Source organism: Rhincodon typus, chromosome 14, assembly GCF_021869965.1.
Source record: "Rhincodon typus isolate 14 chromosome 14, sRhiTyp1.1, whole genome shotgun sequence".
Lineage (NCBI taxonomy): Eukaryota > Metazoa > Chordata > Chondrichthyes > Orectolobiformes > Rhincodontidae > Rhincodon > Rhincodon typus.
Genome location: NC_063345.1, coordinates 59,817,142 through 59,841,055, shown reverse-complemented (window position 1 = coordinate 59,841,055; position 23,914 = coordinate 59,817,142). Strand labels below are relative to the sequence as shown.

Here is a 23,914-nt window from a genome sequence, read left to right as displayed (position 1 = left end):
CTTGACAATATATTTGGGGCAGCACAGTGGCTCAGTGGTTAGCACTGCTGCTTCACAGCGCCAGGGACCCAGGTTTGATTCCAGCCTTGGGTGACTGTCTGAGTGGAGTTTTCACATTCTCCCCATGTCTGTGTGGGTTTCTTCCAGGTGCTCTGGTTTCCTCCCACAGTCCAAAAATGTGCAGGCTATGTGGATTGACCATGCTAAATTGCCCATAGTGCCCAGGGATGTTTGGGTTAGACATGGGAAATGCAGGGATAGGGGAACAGGTCTGGGTGGGATGCTCTTTGGAGGGGCAGTGTGGACTTGTTGGGCCAAATGGCCTGTTTTCACACTGTAGGGATTCTATGATATTATAGCCCCAAATTACTTACACACATAGTGAACTCTTACATAAATCTGGTCATCATGGTAAAAATAATAAATATATACAAAAGAAGATAGTTTGGAGTGTGAATTCTGAGACCTGGAAACTAGTGACAGTCTGGAGAATTCCTTTGAGAAGCCATGGAATACCACATCTGAACTTGTCAAGGAGCTTTACAGAGACCCTTCAAAGAGATGTAATGTAAAAACCAAACTGTAATCACCTCTTGTAGTGGAAATTATGGAGACCTATTAGTCCCTTAACAGATACCATCCCCTGTGAGTTTTGTCAAAGACTGTGTGGACATGACATGAGATAAAAGAAAGCATTCCTAGGTGAAAAATGTGTTTCTGTTTTTCCCTTCCAGGAAACCCTTCCAAAGGCAAGGGGTTAAATGTAACTGCAACACATGAATGTGCGCAGGACTGGGTATGTGTTACGAAGATGAGAGCTGAAAAACATTCACTATGATCCCCTCTGCTAGCAGGTAATGGAGAATCTCTCTTTCTATTTTGCTGATTACTGAAAGCAAGTCACAAGTTAGCAAAGTCACTGTCAAGAAGGAAATAGGACAACTCCCTTTAGCTAAATTGCAAAATGAAGAACGTGCAGATGAACTATTCAAATGTTGAAATCGGTGCCATCCAACTTAATGGATGCGACTTTTCACAGTATCCGCCTTCATGAACAAGCTGAAGATTAATTTGTGCATCCTTTTTGCTAATTATTTGTTTCTTCACTTCTCATTTCCAATCTTTGTGTAAGTGTGTTTTATTTTTGACTTCATTTTTGTGACTGATAATTTCTTCAACCCATGAAGGTGTGGTTGAATTGGCTTCTTTTAAAACATAGATACATTTCCGGTTCCAATGTAATTATAACAGAAAGGATCCCTTATGTCAAGTTAACCTTGTTGTGAGCAAGCAAGGCAAGGGGTGTTGAGTAAAAGGAAGTCAGTTTTTCCTTCCTAACTGGGCTTGTAACAGTTTGAGAATGTTCTGTCCAGATTCATCATGATTTGGGGACACTCAACCAGTTGTAGCAATTGTGAGACTAAAAAGGCTGAAACCCAATGACAATTTTGCACCCACCTTCTTCCCTGACCCCATCACATCCCTCACAAGTTCCCCTGGATAGAACACCAAGGGGCAGAATGTTGTCAATGTGTGTGACCATGGAACCAGAATTTGTGACCATTTCCAGTGTCTTGCTTTTCCCTATTTCCTACACAATTATAATTGACATGTGAAGTGTCAGCAGCATGCATTAGGAGACAGGAGCGATCACATGGTGAGTGACACTATCCAGCAAAACCTGGAATCAACTAACAATCCAATAGTCGGACCATAAAAGAGTCTCTTGTCCTCATCATGGTCTCAACTTTCCTGCCCAACTCCACTGCCATAAGACTCGAGATCCCAAAGTTATTTTCTCAGAATTAAATTTCGCTTGTATATATTTCAAATGACACTGATTTCACTTTGTTCATGCATGCACTGTTGTGATTTATTGAGACTAGCTTAACCAAAAAGCTAAAAGTACTGGCACACCTTGTGGTTGGCACATATTGGTGTTGACAGGGGAGCTATTGTGGAAGAAACACTTCTTTTTGTATACTCTTTATTGAACGTTCATGTCTATTGTAGTACTCACCATTCTGGTATTTGTATGTTCACTTGGTCTTCCTTCAATGCATCATAAAGGACATTGTCTGAGATCACTCTTCACAGGGATAACTGAAATGTCATCGGTGAACTCAAATCCCGATTAGGACTCTTACAGTCTCTTGCCCTAGTTCAGATGGACCGAATATCACACGACCTTAACAAGCTCCACCCACAAAGGGCTGTAGGCCTTTCCCACATTACTCCTCTATGCCTCTGATCCCATCCTCAGTCCTCCCCTTTTGCATATGCCTGACCCATCTCTGTCTGCCCTCTCTGAACCAATGACTCCTCCTTGAACCTCCATGAAAGTTCCCATTGTCCAGCTTGCCTTCCTTGTGGTGTACAGTTAAACAAGGAAAACTGCTGCCCTTACCACAACTACACAAAGCTCCCAACACCTCTCCCCATCTCTAACACCTCCTCCAGCTCCCTACATCCTTCCCCATCTCTGTCACCTCCTCCTGCCGCCTACATCCCTCCCTATCTCTGTCACCCCCTCCTGCCCCCTACATCCTTCCCTATCTCTGTCACCTCCTCCAGCCCCCTACATCCCTCCCTATCTCTGTGGCGCACACCATCTTTATGTGGGCTGGACGACAGGTGATTCATGTGCCTCACGACTTTATCTCAAAGTTGGAATGTGATTCTAAAATGTTTGGCACGAGGAAATATTCATGGTGCGCACATGCATTTCAGTATAAACCCACCACCGTCTTGGCATGAGGCTTAACACCAAGCTGACATTAATCCTGCAACTCTAATACTGATGGGAAATTAAGATTTCACAGCCTGCCTAATTAATACATTCTCCTGCTCTTGCGGGTTACATAAAATTTTAGGTCGCCTATGATACACGTGTGGACCAGAGAATGTATGATTTGGTAGGAACAGGAGAGTTTAATCAGTCAAGTGTCAGTGTGAAGTAACCAGGACTTGGGCAGAGATATGTTGTCATGAATGGAAATCTGTCAGTGCAGGGGTATTTAATTCCCAAAATCAGCTGCAATACGTTGAACTGTAAATACATCTCCCCTTATTATATCTAGAATAATTTGGTAACACCGATGAATGCATGTCCTTGCAAACGAAACCATATTGCAGAAATTCATATGCATGACCAAAGTTCAAAAAGCTAAATAACCTAACCTGTAGATTATTACATCTGTCTGAAATGCACAGTGGTTCCGTTGTTGGTTGAGAGTGTAACAGAATTGTTATGACATAGATGAGGCTATTCAGTCCATCGCACCTGCACCAGTTCGCTACATGAGCATCATTACCTTGTGCCAATCTCCTGCTTTCTGCCCATACCCTTGAACATTATATTTATCCAAATAATCATCCAATGCCCTCTTAAATGTCTCAATGTATTAACCGTGACCTATGGCAGTTGCATCTCTCTGTGAATATCTTGGAAATAACTGCTTCTGAAAGTTTGATGGATTTTCTGTGGCTATATATTGGGCTAATAATGCATAAGGAATGAATCATTCTGCTTCCTCACAGAGAACTTATAAAGACTGGAGCATGATGTCATGTGAAATGTTGCTGTGGTTTTGACCAATGCCTCTAAAGCCAAAGGAGTCTATTGCTGTCGATCATCATGCTGAGGTCAATCAGGACTTCTCTTGGAAACATTTCTCCGAGAATTGGCGGGTACCTGTACTTCTTCAACTCCTCCCCAAGGTTAGAATTACAAGCAGGAAGTACAAGGCATTCTTTATGACAGCAGCAGTGATATTTCCATATGTAGCTGCGTGACTTCTGCAAAGTGATATTTGAACAACGGTGAATACAAACTAAACACTGAAGATTTTGATGTGTAAATAACTCTGAAAAATGACTTGAACAGAATTCCAAAGGAAGATGTAACTCAAGCATTTATTATCTGGGATAATAAAAATTGCCAAGCTAGGAGTGTGGTTCCTTACAGAGATAAAAATGCAAAAGAACTATCTGCCCTCTTTAAATGTCAGATTATCACTCAAATATGGTAGTACTGGGTACAACGTTGTCACAATCTGTATACTGAGGAGGTTTGGGTGGGATCAATTACTTGTACACAGTTTCACAATATCTAATGATAGGACTAAATTGTTATTTCATTAACAGGATATGGGCGTTACCTGCTAAACCAAAATTTATTGCTTAGAGAGGAGTTAAGAGTCAACAACTTGGCCGTGGGTCTGGAGTCACATGTAAGTCAGACCAGGTAAAGGATATGGCTGAACCGGATGGTTTATTTTAATGGCAACTGACAATGGTTACTTTGTTACCATTAGGCTAGGTTTCATTGTATTCAAATTTCATCATGTACCATGGTCAGATTGAACCCATGTCCCCAGGAGCCTGCAATTTTGGATTATGAACCAGTGACATGGCCACTATACAAATTCCTCTGCTTAAAGCATTAATTTAGCTCAGGTGAATTCCTTTTGTACCTCCCCAGGCTACATGGAATGTCTATAGTGTAGAAAGAGGCCATTTGGCTCTTCCATGGCATTTTATGTGTCATTCCGCTACTAAAATAAATCTGAAACTAATGGAAGTCACTGGCGTGTTAGTGTGGAAGAATGGGAGTTATGATAAAGATATTAAAAGATATTAAAAGAACTGGACTTGTTTTTGCCGATTTAGAAGATTAAGTAGGACATGAACACGAAATAGGACATGTTTCCACTGGCAGGTGAAGCTAGGACAAGAGGGCATAGCCTCAAGATTAGAGGGAGCAGATTTAGGATGGAATTGAGAAGGAATTTCTTCACCCAGAGGGTTGTAAATCTATGGAATTCCTTGCCCAGTGAAGTAGTTGACGCTACTTCAGTAAACGTTTTTAAGAAAAGGTAGGTTTTTTTTGAACAATAAAGGAATTAAGGGTTACGGAGAGAACGTGGGTAAGTGGATCTGAGTCCACGAAAAGATCAGCCATGATCTTATTGAATGGCAGAGCAGGCTCGAAGGGCCAGACGGCCTACTCCTGCTCCTAGTTCTTATGTTCTTATGAAAGGATACACATTTTGGATGTATTGACAATAGATTTGAGCATGAAATATGAAAAGAATTAAAAACACAATGGGGTTGGGGTTAACCCGAACATGATTACTTGGAGGACTGTAGGTTGATAGAAGGAATAAAGAACAATATAATCAAAAGATGGTTTCAACCAGGAACAACAGAGGATCCAAGAAAGGTAACGCTGATGGTTTGGACCAGTGTTAACAACGGCAACAGCTGGAAAACTAATGTGGCCCTGCTTCAGAGGACAACCAAGGAAGTAAGAATGGATGGACAATGTCCACAGTGATTTACCACAAAGATAGCTGACTGAGGAAGCCAGGTTAGATGAGAACCGAGAACAAGGCAGGGAATTCACTGATATAACAAGGTGTAGAGCTGGATGAACACAGCAGGCCAGGCAGCATCAGAGGAGCAGGAAAACTGATGTTTCGGGAAGGGTCCATACCTGAAACGTCAGTTTTTCTACTCCTCTGATGCTGCCTGGCCTGCTGTGTTCCTCCAGCTCCACACTGTGTTATCTCTGACTCTAGCATCGGCAGTTCCTACTATCTCTGAAGGAATTCACTGGATTTCACTGTTACTGCTGGGCTCCAGGCATGAGTTATGTTTTAGCTGTAATAGTAGTGGGCATGTCAGCTCAGAAGCACAGGTCAAATTGAGGGAAATAAGTACATTCTGACATCAAACTGGCAGGCAATTGTTTATTCCTAAGACTAACAACAGAGAAAATCAATTTTAAAATGCAAACATTTCATGTGTAATGTCTAAAACATAGCAAACTTAAATCTATATATCTTCTTGTTGTGAGGCCAACAACAAGTTAGGTCTGAGACAACAAGTCATAGAGCTGGATGGACACAGCAGGCCAAGCAGCATCATAGGAGCAGGAAGGCTGACGTTTCGGGCCTAGACCCTTCTCCAGCATTTGCAGTTCCTACTATCTCTGATACAACAAATTAGGTCTGCCTGCTGTACAAAATGAAGTAGGAACATTACACTGTCATGTGTAATGCATACTCTGTAGCTGAATTGTGTCTGAATACCAACGGCAACTGGTTTGAATTTTGGAAATTATTGATGGATTCAGTTGCAGATTAGAAATCAAATGTTCTTAACTAATGACAAGTTACTTGTGGTTTAACTATAGTGTGGCTGGGAAGATGCAACACCTCAGGTCATACGCTGGGTCAAGTAAAATCTCCAGGACCGTGATCAACAAATTTTACTTAGGCAAAAGGTATCAAGGGTCAGGAAGTAAAAGGATGACAAATGGAGTTAATGTTCACCTAAATGTATGGCAGAACACGTTCAAGTGGTTGAGTGTTGCTATCTGCTTTTCCTGTAGCAATATGGGCCAGTGGTGTAACAGATAACATATCTGACTTTGGATCAGAAGGTTGTAGGTTCAAGTCCTACCTGGCTTAAACACAGCTGATGGTTTAAGTATAAGGTAGGGTTGGTGGTTAGATAGACCTTAGGATTAAGGTAAAAATTCAGCACAACATTGTGGGCTGAAGGGCCTGTGTTGTTCTATGTGTGATATCTGCAACATTTCATTGTCTAGATGAAGGGAATAGTTAGAATTTGAATCTTGTTGATTAAGGTCAACTCAAATTTCTTTGCACTAGTTTGGAAAATAGCGGGTGGCAGTTTTATTGATAAGGACATTGGAGGCAAAATAACAGCAACAAAATAAGGCAGAAAACCAGAAATAGCTAGATCCTTTGCTTTGCTCCACTGTTTGATGACTATTTTAGTTTTCATTTCGATTTGCCCTGAAATTCAAGGGAAGTTCGTCATGACTGCAGAGACAAATTTAACCTTAAACACACATGATTATAAAAAGCAGCTCTAGTGAATGACTGAAATACTTGAGTTTCTAGATTTCCAGCATCTGCAGCACATTTGAGCGAAACACTCAACCCTGCTTCTGCCCTGTGAACATCACTAGATCTGAATCAGTTTGGAGTTCTTACGAACTGAAGCAAAATCTTAACAAGTGACTTAGCAATTATTGGAAGCAGGCGGGAAACTGGAGTTAAGATCACAATCAGATCCACCATAATCGGACTAAATGATGCAGCAATCTCAAGAGCTAGATGGCCTACTCCTGCTCCTAATGTTTTATGTTCAAATGTCCATAAACCTACAGTTCACACACTGTGCATTACACCCTGTTAAAATCACCAGTTCATCTGTTTGCTGTTTAGAATGATCACTATTAATTATTATTTTGATCAGCTTCCAACTGGAATAAGTGACTCTGCTTACACAGCAGTGCATGGATAATGGACAGTAAAATGTATTGAGAAAGTCGCTGGTAATCCCCTATCATGTACGTTATTAAACGAGTAGAATCACTGTCCAGGAGTTTAAATGAAAGCTACATTGCAAACATATTTTGTTATGGATGAATGTAAAAAAAATACATCCTGCATTTTACTTAGCATGCAAAGTGTACATGAAACACAATTAATGAAGTTAAAAAAATTGTTCAAAGACCATTGGTGACTTATCCTGGTCGCTACGTTCCTTGCTGCTACCATTTCTGGTAGCTCGCCGGGAATGGGTTAAACAATTGCTGGAAAACAAATGGTACTTTAAACACTAACTCGCCCTAAGATGCACCGATACAGTGACTTCTGACTCAACGATATCCGGAACAGCCAGTGGCGAACAGTTGCAGGATGGAGCAGTGAAAAGGAGAAACTCCAAACAATTTGTCCAAAGCTTGAGATTATCGACTCGTGGTACTTTCTCTGCTCAAGTGTCGGCTCCTTACAAGGAAGCTGCTGGTCCGTGAAAGTTGCTCTCTGAACTCCGCGGTGACAAAATAGTAGATGAAAGGGTCCAAACAGGCGTTCATGCTGGCTAAGCACAGTGTCACTGAATGCAAGATCTGGATATTCTTCCGTACACTGCAGTTTGCAATGAGCTTTAACCTTCTCAACTGGTTCAACAGGAAGAATATGTGATAGGGAGCGAAGCAAATGAGGAACACAGTTGCACACATCAAGAGCAGCTTTAAAGCCCTCCTTCCACCTCGATTGTTGGGGACTGTGCTCTTCTCTTTCAGTGACTGTGCAGTCTTCCAGGTACAGGTAAAAATGATGCAGATGGGCCCCACAAAGCCCAGGAGCTCTGCTGCTGTAAGCATAAATATGGAAGATCCCAGATTGACTTGCTTCATGGGGAGATCCGCAAAGCATTGTGAGCTGTTGAATGACTCAGTGTTCCGCATGATGGGGAATGGAAGGCACATCAGGATGACGATCAGCCATCCAATAATACACAGGGCCACATCATACCTGCGCCTCCAGCTGCTGTACTTAAAGGGGTGGATAAGGAAGATGCAACGCTGGATGCTGATGCAGACTAAAAATAAGATGCTAGCATACATGTTGAGAAACTTTAGGTAGAAACAGAACAAACACATGAATTTTCCAAATGGCCAGTTTTGCGTTATGTAGTAAAAGATCCTCAAGGGCAAAGACAACACATGAGCCAAGTCAGCGAGGGCTAGGTTTGTCATGAATATCACTGCCTTCTTCTCCCTTTTGATGTTTCCGACTAATACCCACAAGGCCACACTATTGCCAAAGAAGCCAGGGATAAGGATTATTCCATAGACAACTGCATACAAAGTTAGCTCATTTTTCCAGTGCTCCTGTTCGTCTTGGCACAGACTGGTATTGAGGAACATCTTTCTGAGATGTCAGATTTCTTTTCTTTCAGAGGAATGCCTTTCCAACTGCACAAACTGCTGAGAAAAGAAAAGGGCAAGTGTGTAAAGTCATCAGTTTTTTCTCTCTCAGACAAATAACAGTCAAATAATTCCAATCATTAAATTCCTGTCTGTCAGCTCAATATTGGTTCCTTCCTTTGTTGCTGATTCTTAACTAACCTGGCATTTAGACATAGAGACTCTCTGGCCCAGCTCGAGTGTGCCGACTGGATATCCTAAACTGACCTAGCTCCATTTGCCAGCATTTGGCCCGTATCCCTCTAAATACTTCCTATTCATGTGCCCATTTAAGGGTGGTAATTGTACCCGTCTCCACCACCTCCTCTGGCAGCCCATGCGTAATGGCGAACATTTAAGCAGATATTTCGTAGCACTCAACAACAATTTATCCCATTCAAAAAGAAGGATTCAATCAGAAGGATGAGCCACCTGTGGTTAACAAAGGCACTCAAGTAGAGTCTCCAATCAAATATTAAGACATACAAAGTTTAGCATGCAGATTCAGCAAATAACTATAAAGGCAATTGGAGTTTTGGGTTTTCCTGGAGTTTAAAAATAGGGAAATCTTATTAAATGGTACAGGGCGTGGGTGAGGTTGTACCTGGAGCGTTGAATACAGTTTATCTCGCCATTTTTACAAAAGGATATATTTGAGGCAATTCAAAGAAGATTCACCATTCTGATTCCTGGGAATGAAGGGCATGACTTGCCAAGAACAGCTAAACAGGTTAGGCCTTCAGAGTTTAGAAAAATCTGGAATAATGAATTATATTGAAACATACACGTTTAGGAACGGACCTGGCAGTGTAGCTGTTGAGAAGGTGTTTCTAGTAGTGGGGTGAATCTCGATTTAGGAGACTTAGTCACAGAATAAGGTGACACTCATTTCAAACTGAGATGAGAAGGAATTTCTTCTCCCAGAGGATAGTGGATTTCTAGAATTCTCAAATCCTGGAGGCTAGATCACTGAAAATGTTACGAAGTGGTGGTAAATGGATTTTTGAAATATTTGGGGAGTAAAGGGCTATGGGGGCCTGGCACAAAAGAGGATTTTGTCTTTACTATTGGTGAGAAGACTTGATTGCTGAGTGGCCTTGTCCTGCTCCTATTTCCTATGTTCTTAAGGTTACTTCAGTTACCAGCATTTCTTTATAGTTGCTCTAGACATTGTTTATCTGGGCTTTCTGTTTCTCGTTCCTCCATGTGCAGGGCCTTGAAAGAGTTATTTGTTTTTAAGACAGGGCCAGACCATCACATCTCCATTTACACGAAATCACAGAATGGCTACAACAGAGAAAGAGGCCATTCAGCCCCGTTGTGGCTCTCTGCCAGAGCAACCTAGTCCCACTCCATCGCCTTTTCCCTGTTGCCCTGCGTATATTTTCTGTTCAGATAAATTCCAGTCGTGTTTTAAAACCCATCACTGAATCTGCTTTCACCACAGCATCAGAAATGGCATTCCACATCTTAGCCATGCACATACCAAAACGACAAAAACAACCCTGTCGTGAGATGAGCAGTGTATTTTGAGCAGAAAGTTGTGGTCAGGGGTGTGGGGGGAGGCCAGTAGGATTTTGAAGCTGAAAGGGACAGAGGGAGAAGGCAAAGAGAGTTTTAGGAAGAGAATTACAGCTGACAGCTTCACAGACGATAGAGACTGACCAAGGGGGAGGCGAGCAAGGGACAGACACCATGTAATAAATCAACAATGACGACACACATTTATATCACGGTTTTATTAAGGCAAACAACACAGAGTACTTCACAGCAGCATAGTCAAACAAAAATTCAGTCAGTGCATTTGAATAAATTGACCTCCAGTCCATTAACATAATGGAGGTGCCCTAAAAGCACGTGCCTGATGCCCTCAGAATGAAGCTAGGAGTTGCAGTCTACCTGCAATGGAAATACAAGTCTAATTAAAGGCTGTACAATAAATTACAGGCATTTCTACCATGCAAGAAGAACCACTCATGTTATGCTCTAGTTTCTCATCTCCTTTTGGAACTCGTCTTCCTTTTCATCTCCTCCATTCCTCTCCCCACCATACCCCCACATGATATTACGTTTGGAGCTGCCTAACACTTCTGCCCTAAAGAAAAGGTCATTGAGATCTTCTAATGATTTGCTTGCATTAATTTAACCATTGATTTTATGCGCTAATCTACTGCAGTTTAACCATGAAATACTGTTGACTTCTGAAATCTTATATATTCTACATCTGTTTTCTGAATACAAGGCTGAGCTAGTTGAATTGCAGATTAATTAACGAACAGGAAAAATAGGCTACTAGGGAAACATTTTGACATAGTTGGGAAATGGCTGAAAAAGAGAAATTATTATTATTTAATTCGAGGAACGACGCTAGATTGGGAAGATGAAGTGAATGAGTTTCCCATGGATGTCTGCTCAATCTAACTGATCAAAAACCACCTGAGTTGAGAAATGCAATATAACCTGGGGATGGGATTAATCTCAGGGAGCTGCAGAATCTGACAAATTTTCAAGTCATCAAACCTCTGGGTTGAAGTTCAATGGAATTAATTGCAAAACTTTACAAATCAGAAAAAGAACTATCGTGGGCATATTTAAGAACTGGCACTAGATTAGGCTGAAAGAGATCTGGGAGCGGTAGCAGAGCATTTCAAGTCACTGCAGAGCAATGGCTCAGCAAAGCAAACTGGATGTTGAGCTACACTGCTATATCGGTGCAGTTTTGTCAGCTCACATCAGGCCGAATCTTTAATACTATGACCACTTCTGGGCTCAAAAGATCATGTGAAACATCCACACTTCAAAGATCCATGAACTCCTGAACAATACTAATCGCTCAAACTGGCCTAACGTCTGGTTAGCAACTTTGATCAGTTCTCTAAAATCTGTTCAACGAAGCAAGTTTCAAAGTGAATGCTTCCACTGAGAAGACACAATTTGATCACCTGATAATGATACCATATTCATTGACCATCCCTGACATTTCACATGAAAAACACAGGTATATTCCATCCCATCATTAGTGACAATATATTTAATGAATTTAGTTCGTCCAACCCAGCGACCCTCCTGTGCTGGCACTTATATTTTACCCTCACATTTCAATGACTAATGGTGAGCTTGTAATATTTGACAATAAAACAACCTGGGATAGAAACCAGTGCGGTTGTTCCCTTTTTCTGTGGTTGTGAAGAATGGAGCTTTAGCAATGAGTGACCAAATTGTCACAGTGCCACTCTTAGGCTAAATTCTGCAGTATCATTGTTAGCGGTCCACTGCATGATGGAGGATGACTTGTGATAGATTTTGTTCCTGATTAGTCTGGGGCTGCTTGGATTCTTCACAACTACCATCTGCCAGAGTACTCTTCCCTGACTTTCACAGTTCTTGCACTGACCACCCACCTCACCCAAATATCGCCGGACCCAAATCTGCTCTGAAAACTCCTCATGGGAAATTCTGGCTTGTGATACTCAGAAGATGTGGATGAAGCCTGAGGCCCGCAGTTCCAGACCTAACTAAGGCTGCTCTGATTAGGCCAAAGAACAGGCCGCAGATTAATTTCCATTCCACCAAGTACTTGCAATAATACAGCAATTAGCTGTTTCAGTGGATTGAAGTTATTTACCTCATAGCCTTGAATATGTTGACAATTTGTTGAGTCGGAAAACAGTTGGTATCTGCTATTTCTCTTTTCCTTTTGTAACAAGGAAAGCCCCTTTTTTATTCCCCTACATAAAGATACCAAAGTTGAAGTTGCGGTAAGAACCTTAGCTAACAAATGTGGACTAATTCTGATTTTTATGGTTTGTGCAGAAGGCATAGTCTCTCTGCTTTGGTCCCAGGTTGAAAATGAATGAAGATAGAATCTGTGTCACTATAATCTGAAGTAGAATTCCAACTGAAACAAAGTTCATGAAAATTAGGCCCATAAGTAATTCACCACATGAGATGATCATGTGATAAAATAGAAAGGAAATAAAGAGAGAATACTAGAGCAGCTCAGCAGAATGAGACACAGGTAATGGTCTGAAGAATCATAAAAACCATCCAGCGTGGCAGCAGGCCAACCAGCTCATTGAATCCACACCAACAATCTGAAGAACATCTCCTCAGACCCAAACCCTATCCCTGTATTTCCCATGGCTAGCCCACCTTGCCTGCACAATTTAGCAATGGCCAATCCACCTAAACCTGCACATCTTTGGGCTGTGGGAAGAAACCAGAGAAAACCCGTACAGACACAGGGAGAATGTACAAACTTGACACAGACAGTCACCTGAGGGTGGAATCAAACCCGGGTCCCTAGCGCTGTGAGGTAGTAAGTGCTAACCACTGAGCCACCATACCACCCCTATGTCATACCAGACTCGAAAATGGTAACTCTGTTTCTCTGTCCACAGATGCTGCTAGACCTGCTGAGTTCCTCCCAGCATTCTCTCTCTCTGTCTGTTTGTTTCAGATTTCCAGCATCTGTAGTATTTTACTTTTACTAATTAGATAGGAAATCTGTGTTTCAGAGGAGGAACGTCCTAGCCTTGACATTACTCCATTGTGATCTGAGCACAGAACAGCAGAATCCGATCACTGGAATTCCTCAAGAATCCTACCTGGGCCTGAACGAGGTGGACAATGGCGATATTTGTGGCAGAATGGGAGGAGAAATCTGGGGAGGCCCATCTCAACTTTGGGTGCTTCATCTTTTAAGTTTTTGAGACGATGAATTTCTCACTAGGCAGCAGTGAGTTGCGGAATTAAGAAGGATTACAGCTTGTTAAATGTCTTGTTGGCAGCCCAACTCACCTCATTAATACCCAGCTGCCCATCTTACCAAACGAGCTGGACATTGAGAAAACTTGATGTGGAAGCCCGAGCAAGTGCCTGGCAGATTCAACCCACCACCAGCTCCAAAGGGCATCCATGTTGGACAGCCAGCACCAACATCTCAGGGTACAATCCTCATGGGGGCACTGGTCTCATGCACCCCACCTACACAAGCATAGAATTCTGATACGTGCCAGCCTCAAAAAACCCTCACAGCACATCTCCGATCCATTTACAGAGCACTTCTGAACTTCGGTGCTTCATGGCAACTGTTCTGGGAATGGCACATGGTGGGAATTGGACATGAGAGACATCATAGAAGCAGGGTAGACAATTAATGTGGTGCATTTGGTAAGATGTGGAGAGAGAACTTGCTGGGTGTCATGACAAAAACCCTTCAAAATCCTACCAAAACTGCCATTTGCACCAGCCTATAATTTCACTCCTGTCTCCCTTTATTATTTACATTATTGCCAAGCCTTAAGCCATCTGCAAACTTAAAAACAGTTTAGCTTGCTGTCTCTCCATGGATGCTGCCTAACTTGCTGTGATTTCTAGTATTTTTGTTTTCAGTACAGATTCCAGCATCTGCAGTGATTTGCTCCTTCCTTATTCCCAGGTTGTTATGCTGGGGGTGCTGGTTAGCCCAGTAACTCACGTACAGATCAAATCAACGCCAACATCAAGGAGTTAAATCCTCCCTCTGGCTGCAGGAGACACAGGCCTGCTTCTTCACCGAGCCCTTAGTCAAAACTAAACCTCATAGCACCCTCCTGTAGTTCAGGAAGTAACAGCCAAGGGCTTGCCTTCATCCAGAGAACTTAAAAGGAATGGCTTTCTCATCTTAAACAATGCTCTGGACTGACTGAGTCCTTCAAATAAAAAGAAACTGTAAAGGTTATAAAAGGTTATATAAGTGAAAGGTGATTGACTAAAAAAAAAACAGACATGATATGAAGATAACCTTTTTTTATGTGCTGAGTGATTAGAATTTCGAATGTGTTGCCTGATAGCATAGCTGTTGTGGACAGAACGGCATGGAGTGAGTGAGTGAGTAATAAAAGCATGAAATTTGGGCACACTGGATTATTCTTCAAAAAGGCCAGTGTAGGACTGGGGTGGGGTGATGGCATTGTTGGGGGGGGGGGGGGGGGGGGTTGGGGGGGGGGGGTTGGGGGGGCGGTGGGGGAGCGAATGGCCTCTTGTTCTCCTGCACTATTCCATGACACTTACATGGCTGTCTTAGTGAGATCATGGACGGGAGGTGTTCTAATCCATGATCCCAGGGTCATCAGATCTGATGTGGAGGAGGGGATGTCTGGCAAACAGATTGGGGCAAGGTTTGATGGTGATGCAACTCAGCTTACTCTGAGCAACCCACAGTTTTACTAGTTAAAACTCCTCCATGATTCTATATCGACTGTTGGGGAACCCCAATGCAAACTTCCCTTCACCACAACAGAATCTGTTCACAATTACTGACTACCTTCTATCTCAGTCAGGCACCCAAGCTATCACTGTCCCTCGAGTACCATGTACTTATACCTTTTGTACATATCAGTTAACTGGTATTTTATCAAATGTCCTTTGAAACCCATAGGTATAACATCTATTTACTACATTCATCAGCCCTTTAAACTACTAAACCATCAGCTTGCTAAGTTAGAAAGATTCCATGGTACAATTCAAAGGAGAGCAGAGATGTTCTTCCCAGTGTTCCGCAGGCAACATTTATCTTTGAACTAACATATTAAATGTGATCATATTGTTGTCTCTTGCAGCCTGCTGGCCATCATTTAGTCACTGTGTTTCCTACATTACAGTAGCTACAATACTTCAAGAGTATCCTATTAGCTGCAAAGTGGTTTGGAACATTGAAATATAGGTGGAGAAGTAGACCATTCAGCCCATCGATCTTGCTCCACCATTCAATTAGATAATAGGGAGTCATCTATCTCATTGTCATTTTCCTGCACTATCCACATATTCCTTGGATGTTGTATTGTGGTGTTGATTTCTATCTGGACATGTTCAATGACTGAACTTGCACAGCCCTCTGCTGTGGAGAATTCCAAAGACCCACCACCCTCTGACTGAGGAAGTTCCTCCTCATCTCAGTCCTTATTCTGAGCTTATGTCCTGGTTTCTGGACTCACTATGATGTCCCTTGTAAGAACTTTGCAAGTTTTAATGAGATCACCTCTCATTCTCAATCTCTAGAGATTGCATACCCAGCTTTCTTAACACAGGGCGGGCCCACCAGCCCAGGGATTAATCTGGTGAACCCTGGTTGTACTCTCTCATTGGCAAGTATATCCTTTTTTAGATAAGGAGACCAAAGCTATACACAAAACTCTAAGTTTGGTCTTACCAATGCTGTATACAATTGCAGTAAGACATTATTATTACTCTTCTCAAATCCTCTTGTGATGAAGGCCAACATATCATTTATCTTCCTATTTGCTTGCCGCACCTTCATGGTAGCTTCTATTGACAGGTCCTACTGAAGATCAATACTCCTCACCTCTAACAATTTTAGGAATACTCTCTGATTTTTCTCAAGTGGGATAACTTCACACTTATTCACATTATATTCCGTGTGCCCATTCACTTAGCCTGCCTAAGTCACCTGGAAGCCTCCTTGCATCCTGATGTCCTGAGATAAGCAAAGGCATGACATCATGCAGGTTCTTTCTTTCTTTGTAACAAGATTCGCTGAGGGTGTGTTGGTGAATGAAAATGTTGAGGATCTCTTCAAGGATCTAGATATTCAGAATCAACCTCAACCCTTTTACATTCAGGCCGACAGAATTATTTAATGTGGAGCCGTGATAAAACTGGAAGTATTTGCCCAGAAGTGTTTGAAATGTGTAAGAATGAGTTCCTTCTGGAGAGTTCCTAAGCCCAAATGTGCTTGCTGCTGTGTTACACCATATCACAAATCAACAATCTCCTCAGAATAGATTGATCACCACAATCTGTGATGTTTGTCACTATGCCAGAGCAAAGAAAACCCCCAAAAAACAGAATGTTGACAACTTGAAAACAGTCTGAAGCTGTGACCATTGTGGTTAAGATTGAAGATGAAACAAAACATTCTTGTCAGGCCACAACAGGAGCAACAGCACGCAACTGCAAGCAGGAACTGGAACTCCGACAGAATGTGAGGAAGCAGTCTCATGTTATAAATAGATTGCTGCATTTTCCCGCTTGCTAATTCATTTCAGCACAAGTAGGGACAGTAAGAGTATAATTTATTGTATTCTGGCCAAATAAATTGGTCCAGATACTTCGGGGGATCTTGGAGGGTTAAAATGCCTGGAAAGTACTTTGAAACCAGGGATGTTAAGCTCCTGTTGAATATAACAACAGGGCAGAGTTATTATTTCTTTCTTCCATCTCTGGTGTGACAGCTGTTCTAATTGATCGATTGGTGGGCAGGCAAAACCGGAGGCAGGACACTTAGTGATAGACGTGGCAGGATATCAAGTTGAAAGATCAGCATCAAGAAATGTGGGATGGGGTAAGCATGTGAGTGAGGAAATCAGCTGAGATTGTAACATAGAGAGGACAATGGGGCTTGGTTTGGGGACAGGAATGGTGACGAAATTCTGAATGTGGCAGGTGGAGACAGAGTCAAGTGACTGGCAGAGGGAAAGCAAAGGCTTCTTTCAGGAACTTAGTGGGGAAGAGATCCTGCTTTTCCTGGCCCATAAGCAGTGCTACAAAAAGAACTTAACTTGTCGAGCTGATAGCTCTCTCCTCCCATTTGGTGCTGAGTCTCCCCTGCACTGGAACAACAGCACTGCAAAACCACTAAGGCTACACTGAGCTTGTCTGATTTAATTATGTTAATGAAGTGTCCCATCTTTTCTCAAATCAGACACTTGCATATCACAAAACTATCTTAAAGTTTTTAATCCACCTAGATCCTTTCCTGCTTTTATCATTAATGGGAGGTGGCTGTTGTTGATGGTAAAGGATTGGCAGTGTTTTGCTTGGGAAATAGTGCCTCAGCCATTAATTCAGAATAACATCCTCAGGGAACCGGGTAAAGTGGGAGATTCCCTACTTTGAGCACAGCTCAGTGAGAGTCAAAGTAGATGTATTAAGGGTCAGGGAAGAAGGAAGTGAAATAGAGGAAACAGAACCAAACATGTTGAAATATCATCAGAACAACATACCATCCCTTAGAGTTTGTGCACCAGTGAAGGATAAGGAAAAGAAAAAGTGTTTAGGAATGGAGAATGCAGAAAATCATACCCAAACCCAAAAGAATTTCAAGATGTGTAAATGTGCAGAGTTTCCATTCTGCTATACACTATAGTGGGTAGACCTGATGCCATGCTGTAATGTGAACATTTTTACTGAAGCTTCCATAAGGATTGCCTGAGCATGGGGGCTCTATACCCATTCAGACATTTTGAGGGCCGCCTGTGCCGAGAGTAGTAAATTAATTGTGCATAGGTAACACGTGGAAACCTCCCAAATGCTGGTTTATTTATAGTATGGCAATTATATTTGCTCTTGGCAAAGTCCACAATTGCCTTCTGTCACTTGACAATGTTAATGATAGGTTGCCTTCTTGAATGGTGTAGTGCATTTGGTAGAAATACATTTGCCATGCGAGGAGAATGAATAGCTACTAATGGGGACTGTTAGTGGCTAACAATGAGTTTTGTGTAATAACAGACTATGTGATAACAAGGCCTGGGGTGTGCGGGTTGGGGAAAGGACATGGGAGAAGCTCAAGCTCTAAAATTCTTGAAGTCAATATTGAGTCCAGAAGGCTGTAGAGTTCCCAGGCAGAAAATGAGATGTTGTTCTTCCAGCTTGCACTGAGCTTCACTGGAACACTGCATCAAGCCTGAGACAGAGATGTTGACCAGGGAACAGGGTAGTGTGTTGAAGTGGCAGGCAACTGGAAACTCAGGATCTTCTCTGTAGACAGAAAGTGAAGCGGTCACCCAGTCTATGCTTCACTTCCTCGTATGCAGAGGAGACCACATTGTGAGGAACGAATGCAGTAGACTAGATGGTGTGGAGTGCAGGTAAAGCATTTGTTCACCTGGAAGGTATGTTTGGGCCCTTGGACACTGAGGAGTGAGGAAGTAAACAGACAGGTGTTACACCGTCTGTGGTTGCAGGGGAAAGTGCCATGAAGTTAGAGTTGAGGAGGGGGTTGGTGGTTGGTGTTGGGAGTGAAGGAAGAGTGGACCAGGGTGTCTCAGAGGGAACGCTCCTGCGGAAGGCTGACAAGCGAGGGGAGGAGAATATGTGTCGAGTGGTGGCATCTCACAGAAATGGCAGCTAATGATTGCCTGGATGTGGATGCTGGTGGGATGGTAGGTGAGGACAAGAGGAACCCGATCGCTGTTGCGGGAGGGAAGACAGGGGGTGAGGACTGACAAAGGGGGATGGTTCAGACACGGCTGAAGGCCCTGTCAACTACGGTGCTGGGAAATCCCCAGTTGAGGAAGAGTGTGGACATTTCCAAGTCCTCACTGTCAAAGTTGGCATCATCAGAACAGCTGCAACGGAGACAGAGGAAGTGGAAGAATGGAATAGAGTCTTTAGAGGAAGTGGTGAATGAGGATATATAGTCGAGATAACTGTGGGAGTCAATGGGTTTGTAGTGGACATTGGTGGCCAGCTTGTCCCAGAAATGGTAAAAGAGATGTTGAGGAAGGCAACTTGCATGCAATTCATCCAAGCTTTCAGTTCATTTGCAAGTTTAAAACAGGCATAACGTGAGTCATTTCTATCTGCTAAAAGTTTTAAAAGTTTGCAACAGCAATGTAACCTGTTTTGAACTTGCCTACTTTTAATTTTAAATGAGATGCATTAATGAGTGATCAATCCATTCTTGAGGAGGTGGCACCACCATTGAGACTGTAAGGAGGCTATATCATCCACTTTGAAGTGATTTCATTTGTGGCCCAGTGTATTTCTTTTGGGAGATGCAAACATCATTCACCAAGCCCAATTTTTATTGCCCATCCCCCAATGTCCTTGAAAAGGTGATAGGGAGCCATTGTTTGAACTGCTGCAGGTCTGTGGGATTGGCTCTACTTGCAGGAAGCTCAGGAAATCAGGAAAGTGAAGGACAGTGAGATCCAGCATAAATTCATCAGGTCGCTACATTTACAACATTGCTGAAATCAGCACGAAGCAGGACATCTGAGACAACAAAACTAACCTGTAAACCCCCTGCCATCACGACAATCTATCCCTTCATTTCTAACCTACTACTGTCTCCCTCTGACTCCCTCACCATGGTCACCAGATCCACAGTTTTCCAGGAAATCAGAATTTCCCGAACGTATCTCCACCCTGTCGCACCGAAATCTCATTCCAGGGAAAATCAGAATCACACTCTCCGTCAGGCTAGTGTCCTTCCCTTCCCAACATACAAATGACCTTTGGCAGAATGAAAGAGGAAGCTGGGGCTGATGCACCTAGTAATTTGCTTTCTCTTCTCAGGCTAACTGCATGATACAATGCGGGCACCTCCTCCTGATGACTCAGAAAGCCTTCACATGTAATGGCATGTGCTTTAACTTTGACCCAGATGTGGTGAACACAGCCTTCCCTGACAGGGCTGCAGGTAGAGCTTTGCATGCATTGGCAGTAAAACCAGAAATCCGCAAACATCTCAGAGATCTAACATGGGTTAGAAATGGAATGACTCCAGCGACTCAGAGTCATGGAGTTGTACAGCACAGAAACAGACCCTTTGGTCCAACTCATCCACACCACCCAGATATCCTGAATTAATCTAGTCCCATTTGCCAGCATTTGGCCCATACCTCTCTAAACCCTTTCTATTCATGTACCCATTCAAATGCCTTTTAAATATTGTTATTGCACCAGCCTCCACCACTTCCTCTGGCTCACCACCCTCTGCATAAAAAAAGTTGCCCCTTAGGCCCCTTTTAAGTCCTTCCATTCTCACCCTAAACATATGCCCTCTAGTTTTGGGCTCCCCTAACCTGAGGAAAATGACCTTGACTATTCACCCTATCCATGACCCTCATGATTTTAAAAGTCTCTACCCCTCAGCTGCCGATGCTCCAGGGGAAATAACCCCAGCCTATTCAGCCCCTCCCAATAGCTCAAACTCTCCAACCCCGGCAACATCCTTGTAAATCTTTTCTGAACCCTTTCAAGTTTAACAATATCTTTCCTATAGCAGGGATACCAGCACTGAATGCAGTATTCAAACAGTAGCCTAACCAATGTCCTGTACAGCTGCATCATGACATCGCAACTCCTACACTCAATGCACTGACCAACAAAAGCAAGCATACTAAACACTTTCTTCACTATCCTGTCTACCTGCGACTCCACTTTCAAGGAACTTTGAACCTGCACCCCAAGGTCTCTTTGTTCAGCAATACACCCCAGAACCCTACAATTAAGTGTACAAGTCCTGCCCTAATTTGCCTTTGCAAAATGCAAAATCTCACACTTATCTAAATTAAACTCTATCTGTCACTCCTCGGCCCATCAGCCCGTTTGATCAAGGTCCCTCTGTACTCTGACTATTACTCTTCGCTGACTACTACACCTCTAATTTTAGTGTCATTTGCAAGCTTACTAGTCATTTCTCCTATATTCACATCCAAATCATTTATATAAAAATGACAAAAAGCAGCGGATCCAGCACCGATCCTTGTGCACATTGCTGGACTCCCTCACATTATTTTTATAAATGACTAGTCCACCTCCTCCAAATGGATCATTTGCTCATCCTATCTCCACTAATATTGCAAGTTTGATACGAGTTGGTATCTTTTTCCAGATACTATTCAGAATTTTAACCGTTGATTTCATCCCAACCTACTTGGTCAGATTCAGATCTTTGCTATCAAACGATAATTGTTCTCTCGATCAAGCTGTTAGTTTTCCCCCAATCTAATATTTTTTGAATTGGTAGTCAAAAAGTTATCCAAAGATAAATGAAGCTCATACATACTTAAATGCTCTTACAACATTTCCCTTGGATTTTTCACATCTGTGGCCTGATAATTCCTGGAATGTTCCAGAATATCCTGGAGGGATGGCTTCTATCCAGACAGGATGCTAACAAGGGGAGTGCAGACAAGAGAAAGGAAAAGCTTGACAGAAGGATATTATCAAGCTGGAGAGGGTTCAGAAGAGATTTACCAGGATGTTGCCTAGTATGGAAGGTTTGAGTTATAAGGAAAGACTGGATAGGCTGGTAATTTTTTCCACTGGAGCATAGGAGGTTGAGAGGTGACTTGAAAGAAGGTTACAAAATAATCAGAGGTATAGATAGAGTTGATGGTAGTTGCCTTTTCCCTAAGATGGGGAATTTTCCCATCTAGGGGGCACATTTTTAGGGTGAGAAGAAAGAGATTTGAAAAAGACATGAGAGGCAAATTTTTTTACACAGAGGGTCATTCGTGTTTGGAATGAACTTCCTGATGAAGCGGTGGTTGTGGATACAATTACAACGTTTAAAAGACATTTGGATGGATATATGAATAGGAAATATTTGGAGGGGTAGAGGCCAGGAGCAGGCAGGTGGGACTAGTTTAGTTTGGGATATGTTTGGCGTAGACTGGTTGGACCAGGGTTATTTCTGTGCTGTATGGCTCTATAAGGATGAGAAAGCAGGATGAAAATGAAGAATAAAATATTGTCAAGAGCTGTGGTTCATTGTGTGATCAGAGTTTATCAGTTTTATAACCACAATTGTGTTTGGTCTCTGATGATGTCTCGTGTAAATGATTCATTGCTGAAAGTGTCATAGTCTTTGTGTTTAACCAGTGTTGAAAATTGTCATCACTTAGGTACAGCATTGATGCAACAAAAACAAAGTCACCAATGTGCAGTCTTTAGAAAAGTGCCCTTGTCTTCTGATCATTTTCTCAGGACATTTTGCACGTAATTTGCTTCCATCATTTTCTAGAAGGCAATTATTACTTGAGAACAGTAAATGTCAAACAAAGTGTTTATCTGTTCAATTCTTCATGTACTCCATTCTGTGCAGGCTGCAAGAACTTCCATTGTTGTCACCACCTCTGGACTGGGATGGTAGTACAATCACTGAATTCATATTCTAGAGGCCTGGTCCAATACCTTGAGGGTAAATCTCATCACAGCAGCAGAAAGTTTAGAATTCAATTACTCTGTATAAAACTCTGGAATAAAAGGCTAGTGTCATAATGACGACTACCAGATTTTCATTAAAAACTTACTTGGTTTATTAATGCCCTTTAGGGAAGGAATTCTCTATGCAAACTGGTCTAGACTATATTTAACACAAACTGCCACAGAAAAGTTGAAAAAGATTTAAACTGGATGGATTGTCCAACATTAATCAAGCATTGGAAGTGACAACAATGCACCTGCCCAATTTACCCTGCAAAGCCATCTGGTTCACTAATGTCCTTCATGGAAGGAAATCTGCCATCCTCACATGGTCTGGCCTGTATGTGACTCCAGACCCACAGCAATGTGTTTGACTTTCAAGCGCCTTCTGAAATGGCCTAGTAAGCCATTCTGTTGTACCTATAGCTACAAAGCATCTTCAAGGACATCTAGGGATGGGCAATAAATGCTGGCCAGCCAGCGACACCCACATCCCACAAATGAATTTTAAAAAGAGCTAACATCAGGGGACTTGTGCAAAAATTGGGAGGGCCATTATGTAGATTATTCATGCAACAACCTGGCAGTGCCATACTCATACAATCTACCTTACAGCCAATATCCCAAATCCCATCCTTACCGTTGCTGGGTATGTCCTGTCCCACCAGCAGATCAGAAACCTGATGTGATCTTACAGTGGTAAAGAGTTGGGAGGAAGTGGCCTGGTGACTCTGGCTCCTGGGAAATCTAATGGGAAAACATGGATAATTAAACATCCTGCTTATTACCATGTCCTGTCCTGACTTCCTCAGCTGATGAATCAGTGCTGCTCAGTGTTAAACATCACATGAAAGAAGCACTGAGGGTGATGAAGTCAAGGAATATATGAAGCTTGGAAATTCAAGGTCCTTCACCAAGAGTGGTTCGGTATAATGTCGCTACTGACCAAGATGTCCACACCCTGAAGGACACATCTTAACTCTACATGACCTTGTCCTCACCAGTTTACCAGATACTGATACACCTGTCCTGTTCAGAAATGAAGCCTTACTTTCTGAATGAGGGCTCCCTCCATTGTGTGGCACTATCACCATGCAAAATAGGATAGATTCAGATCCGATCCCATAGCTCAAAAAGTGATTCTCCATCATTTTCCTCAGTGCCATTAAGAATGGGAAA

The 23,914-nt window shown here is 42.4% G+C and overlaps 1 protein-coding gene across 2 annotated transcripts; it reads right to left on the bottom strand.

Annotated features, from left to right (window-relative positions):
- Positions 1 to 5,532: 5,532 nt before the first annotated feature.
- Positions 5,533 to 23,484, bottom strand: LOC109919948 (probable G-protein coupled receptor 174). Of its 2 annotated transcripts, none has more exons than XM_048605148.1 (2): positions 23,376 to 23,484; positions 5,533 to 8,812 (listed from the first exon to the last, which is right to left on the bottom strand). In XM_048605148.1, the coding sequence occupies exon 2, from the start codon at positions 8,753 to 8,755 to the stop codon at positions 7,790 to 7,792; it is 966 nt and encodes a 321-aa protein (XP_048461105.1). In that variant the 5' UTR covers positions 8,756 to 8,812; positions 23,376 to 23,484; the 3' UTR covers positions 5,533 to 7,789. The 2 variants fall into 2 exon arrangements, with proteins under 2 accessions (XP_048461105.1, XP_048461106.1); XM_048605149.1 differs by having other exon boundaries at positions 5,533 to 8,815; positions 23,376 to 23,469.
- Between the last annotated feature and the right edge of the window lie 430 nt (positions 23,485 to 23,914).